The sequence below is a fragment of the Vombatus ursinus genome, unplaced genomic scaffold (genome assembly GCF_900497805.2).
Source record: "Vombatus ursinus unplaced genomic scaffold, bare-nosed wombat genome assembly UNPS02014801.1, whole genome shotgun sequence".
Lineage (NCBI taxonomy): Eukaryota > Metazoa > Chordata > Mammalia > Diprotodontia > Vombatidae > Vombatus > Vombatus ursinus.
Genome location: NW_020954579.1, coordinates 6,609,400 through 6,614,931, shown reverse-complemented (window position 1 = coordinate 6,614,931; position 5,532 = coordinate 6,609,400). Strand labels below are relative to the sequence as shown.

General features: G+C 45.8%; 1 protein-coding gene across 1 annotated transcript in view; it reads right to left on the bottom strand.

Annotated features, from left to right (window-relative positions):
• Positions 1–2,977: 2,977 nt before the first annotated feature.
• Positions 2,978–5,532, bottom strand: part of TMEM92 (transmembrane protein 92) — a 5,523-nt gene continuing 2,968 nt past the window's right edge. Inside the window, exons 4-5 of the mRNA XM_027873301.1 lie at positions 5,046–5,250; positions 2,978–3,669 (exon numbers count right to left, since the gene is read on the bottom strand). Of these exons, the coding sequence (XP_027729102.1) occupies positions 3,550–3,669; positions 5,046–5,250 (325 nt within the window). The 3' untranslated portion in view covers positions 2,978–3,549. The remainder of the gene's footprint in view (positions 3,670–5,045; positions 5,251–5,532) is intronic.

Genomic DNA, 5,532 nt, shown 5'->3' with positions numbered 1-5,532 from the left:
CTCTACACATTCTCACTTGGTGATCTCATCAGCTCCCATGGTTTCAATTATCATCTTTAAGCAGATGATTCCTAGATCTACATATCCAGCCTTAGTTTCTCTCCATGTCACCTTTTGAATTATCTCCAATCAATACGCCCAAAACAGAACTCATTATGTTTCTCCCTAAACCTTCCCTCTTTCCAATTTCTCCTCTTACCGCTGAAGGCACCACCATTCTCTGCTACTCAGGCTCACAACATTACTATTGTCACTCTTGTACACACTCGACGTATCTAATCCCAAGTCTTATTTCTACTCTCCCAACATCTCTTGTATACGTCCCCTTCTCTCCATGTACAAAGTCACCACTCTGGTGCAGGTTCTCATCACCTCATACTTGGACTATTGCAGTAGCCTTCTGGACTGTCTCCTTGCCTTGTGTCCCCTCATTCCGACCCAAGCTCTATTCAGCTGCCAAAGTATTTTTCTAAAGAGCAGGTCTAACCATGTCACCTGAACTCTTCCCCGCCACCCCATACTCCAATAGTTCCAGTAAGGGCTGCTAGGTGACACAGTGGATAGAGGGCTGGGCCGGGAGTCAGGAAGACCCAAGTTAAAATCTGGTCTTAAGACACTTACTAGCTATGTGACCCTGGGCAAGTCACTTATCCTTGTTTGCCTCAGTTTCCTCATCTGTAAAATGAGTTGGAGAAGGAGATGGCAAACCACTCCAAGATCTTTGCCAAGAAAATTCCAAATAGGGTCACGAAGAGTTGGGCATGAATGAACAGCAAAAAGTTTCCTTACCTCCATGATCAATAATGAAATGCTGTTTGGCATTTAAAGCCCTTCACTGCCTGGATCCCTTTCTACCTTTCCATTCTTCTTACACTCTTCTCCAGATGATCCACCCACAATGATTTACATTATATTCCTCTCACTGCAAGTCCATATTGCTTCCTATATGTATTTTTTTTTTGCATGCCTGGAATGCCTTCCCTCTTTGCATCTCTGACTTCCTTGAAGATTCAATTCTAATTCCGACTTTCTGCAGGAGGCCTTTACTGACCCTTTCCCCACTCCAGATAACTGCCAGGGCCTTCCTTTTGAAATGACCTAACTACTTTGTGTATATGTTGTATCTATCTAGATGTTTCCCCTATTAGAATGTATAGGGAGGGTAGGGAGTCACTGTCTTTACACGCCTAGCACTTAGTAGTACCTGGCACACAATAAGCACTTAATAAATAAATGCTCCAGAGTCTGCCTAGGTGGCTCAGTGGATAGAACATTAGGCCTGGAGTCAGGAAGACTTGAGTTCAAATCTAGCCTCCGACACTTACTAGCTATGAGACCCTGGGCAAATCACTTAACCTTTTGCCTGTTTCCTTAAGTGAAAAATGGGGATAATAGCACCTACCTCACAGGATTGTTGTGAAGATTGATTTAGATGTTTTTAGAGGGTTTAGGTACACTGCTGAGCACATAGTAGGCACTCAGTAAAAGTTACTATTGTTGATGGACTATAGAACATTGAGACCCTAGGGGAAAGTCACATCCATTTCACCTACTTAAAACTTTTCTCAGATTAGAATTTGTGTCCAGAGACTGGGGGATTGTCATGATTCAGGGGGCCACTTTATGACCTGATGCCAAGAAGTCACTGTGGGTGCCACTCAGGAGCAGTGACTCCCATGGGTAGTGGAGATTGGTGGGCAGAACATAAGCTAGCACACTTTCATGCTTCCTCCTGTTCTCATGGTTTTTTGGTATGAGGATGAAATGGGATAACTAAGAGAGCAGCACCCAGTAGGGCAAGGAGTGGTATGTGTATCCTAATGGGGGCAGTATAATCAGCACTATCTTCCCCACCTCCTCTCCCTGCCCCCAATTCAGAAGCCAATCATGCAATAGCCTGGATGGCATTCTGTTCTGGACACACCTGGATCAGGGTATGGCAATGTTCCTTTAATTTTCCTGGGCTGAGTAGTTCTGGACATCAATGTTCAACAAATTAAAAAGGTCTCTTTCCTACCTCTCCACTCCCTTACCCACACCCTGCCTGGTCTGTGTTATTGCCTCTAAAGTAGCAGTTTCAAGCTTTTTGATCTTAGGACCCCTTTATTCTCTTAAAAATTGAGGACCCTCCCCCAAAAGGTTTGTTTCTATGGGTTATATTTATCACTAGTTACCATATTACAAATGAAAATGTCACAGGTGTTATGAAAATAGTTTTGACCATGTGGATCTCCAGAAAGGGTGTGAGGGACCCTAAGGGGTCTAAAATCCTAACTTCCCTTTTTGAGGTGAACTCTACCAGCCAGATGGCTTGCTTGGGGCCAAGGTATGGTTCTCACTTCTAGAGTGGCCTGGGGACAGAACCAACTAAGTCTGAGAATGGAGGCAGGAAAAGGTGATCTCCCTACCCAACCCTATGTGAAAAGAATTCAAAAGTTCACTGGGTGTGTCAGGTCAAGATCTCCCTTTCCAGAGGCTGCATTTTCCCTTCCCTCACCTTTTCCACTGCCAAGGTCTCCCCACTCCCATCCAGGCCTCCTTCCTTCCCCCTTCCCATCTTCATTCTCCTTTCTCCTTCCAACCTGTCCCCCTCTCTCAATCAAGTTTATCACCATCTCTTCCCCGCCTCCCCCCACCCCCCCATAAATCTAGAACATCTTACCAGGTGGGGAAGGGATGCTGAAATAAATTGAGTCAGCAAAGGGCACTGTACTTTGCCCCTAGGTCATCTTAACTTACTTGAGCAGCAGGGAATTCCCTGTCCTCCAGCTGCTGGTCACACACCCTCCCACCCCCACCCTAATATCCAATGGCAATAAGAAATAGTAATTAACTGTCATGAACCCTGCTGATTACCTTCTGGTCCCTGACCTATGTCCCTTCACCCCCAACTTCATTCTCAGAGCCCCAGCCCCGTCCCCCCTCTCTACAACCCAGGGTCAAAAGTCTCTTAAATTCATTTATAATATGCAATTTACTTTACATTAAAGAGTTACTCTGTCCACAGAAAACCCACAGCTGGGTGCAAGGCTTTAACCAAAGGAATGGCTCTCTAATGGGGGAACTTCAGGCATTGTAGGGCAGCAGGCTAGGCATATCTTGTTCATGCCAGAGAATGACTTTGCTTGACTTATTTAAAGCCACCACCCAACCTCCAAGCACACAAAAGCCAAGAGATTCTGGACAGGATCTCAGCCCACTCCATCTGACGTTGGGGAAGGCTATCTCTCAAGTCCAAGGTCTCTTTCCACCTGCAGCAATCTTCATTTCAGCATTCTAGGACAGTATGACAGGTGACCAATCATCCAGCCTCTTCGTAAACATACTGAGTGTCAAAGAAGTCCTCTTCCATTGTTAGAGAGCTGCCTTTCTTAACATGGGTTGAAATTTGTCTCTCTCTCTCCCTCCATCCTTAAAGCTCTAAGAAAAGGAGAGGATTCCCAGGCCAGGTAATGCCCAGGGCTCCTAGGAGCAAGGACACCCTTGAACAGGCAGAGGCAAGGAGAGAAATAAGTTAAGTCTCAAGCTTGTAGGGCATCCCAACATGCCTCAGAAGGCTGGATTGATGATTCCCCGTTCGGTGCTTTGGGTTGTCACAACAGACGTGGGGGTATAGGGTGGTGGTGGCTCCCTGGGAGCTGGTGGGCACAGGACTGGCTTCTGAATGACCTGTGGGGAGGAGAGCACAGTGTTCTCTGTCCAGTCAAGGCCTCAGTTCCATCTTTTTGCTGACTCCCGGAGGACAAACCCCAGGTGGTACAACTTGACTACGCCCCTAACTCTCTCTGAAAGGGCAAGGAGGATGGTACCTGAGGCCCGAGTAATATGACAGGATTTAGGGACCTTATACCTTTAAGGCTAAGATGACCTATCTACAGCCAAACCCTTCATTTCACAGATAAGGAAAACTGAATTTCCTGGAGGTTAAGCCCTAAGGTACAAGAACAGGGTTCAAACTAGGGTCTTTCAGCATCTAATTCACTGGGCTTTCCCAATACCAATAAGTGTGTTTGTTGGGTATGGGAGACAATGGCCTGGGAGAGACATGACTGATGGGTAGAGACAAGGAGAACCTAACCTTTTCTGATCCCTGTAGTCCTTGGCTTTCCACTAAATCTGCCCAGACCCCCTATTCAATTGGAAAGGAAATAAATTCCAGTGTTTACCATGCATACACATAAGACATTTTGTCACTGCTGATTGAAAATCAATTTGGCACTTGCAGTATATTTTCAGTAGGATAATATAGTTATTTGCCAAATATTCACCCCTTGTGACAAGTTTTGTGTGTACATATCCCAGGCTGGGAAACTCCTGGTATAGAGAGGCAGAGCATAAGATCATAGACTGAGGTGGGAGGGATTTCAGAATAATAGTTACTAGCTAGCACTTACATGGCACTTTAAAGGTTTACAAAGAACTTCTTAATTTGACTCTCACAACAACCCTGGAAGGTAGATGCTATCATTATCCCCATTTTACAGATGAGAAAACAGAAAAACAGAGGTAAAGTGACTTGCACAGAGTCACATAGTAGTTAGTGAGTATCCACAGCTGGATTTGAACTCGGGTCTTTCAGAATCTAAGTCCAATGCACTATCTACTGCACCACGTTTTGTTGTTGTTGTTCAGGCACATACAACTCCTTGTGACCCCATTTGGGGTTTTCTTGGCGAAGATACTGGAGTGGTTTGCCATTTCCTTATCCAGCTCATTTTACTGATGAGGAAACTAAAGCAAATGGGGTTAAGTGACTTGCCCAGAGTCACACAGCTAGTAAGTGTCTGAGGCTAGATTTGAGTTCTGGTCTTCCTGATTCCAGGGCTAGCATTCTACCTACTGTACCACTTAACTGTCCCTAGAAACCATTTAGACTATTTTTCTAACCTTATAGAGAAAGAAAACAAGGTCTAGTCAAGAGAAGGGCCTCACTGAAGGTTACAGACTTTGCTGCATCTTATAGCCTCTCCTAGATGCCCTCTCTTGTGACTTACCCCAAGTATGGACAGATATCCAGGACAGAGCTGGAGTCAAAGGAGACTCACCTCACTGTAGGGTGGTGGGGGTCCAAATGGGGCAGGTGCTAGAGTCTCAGGGGACACAGGAGGGTTGCTGAAGGACACTGACATTGGCACCTCCTGCTGGGTTGAGGGCTCCGACCCTGAGACCCAGCAAGCTCGGCACAAACGCTTGGACAAGCCACAGATACAGAGAAGAGGGATGATGACCAGGAAGCTGATGACAAATGTCCTGGGGAGGCAGGAAAATCCACACCATGATCCTCCTTTAACACAGAGCGAGGGCAGGCAGCCTCCTCCCAAATCCCTTCCTCCATTCCCTCCCCTTCTCTACACCCCCTGGGGCTATCTCCCAAGCATCACCAGCTGGCCACATGTATCTATCTATTTATCCTCAGTGGCCAGAGACAAGATACCTTTGGGCATGACCACAAAATGCTTGCCATGTCCCAAGCATCACCATATCTATCTATCTATCTATCTATCTATCTATCTATCTATCTATCTATCTATC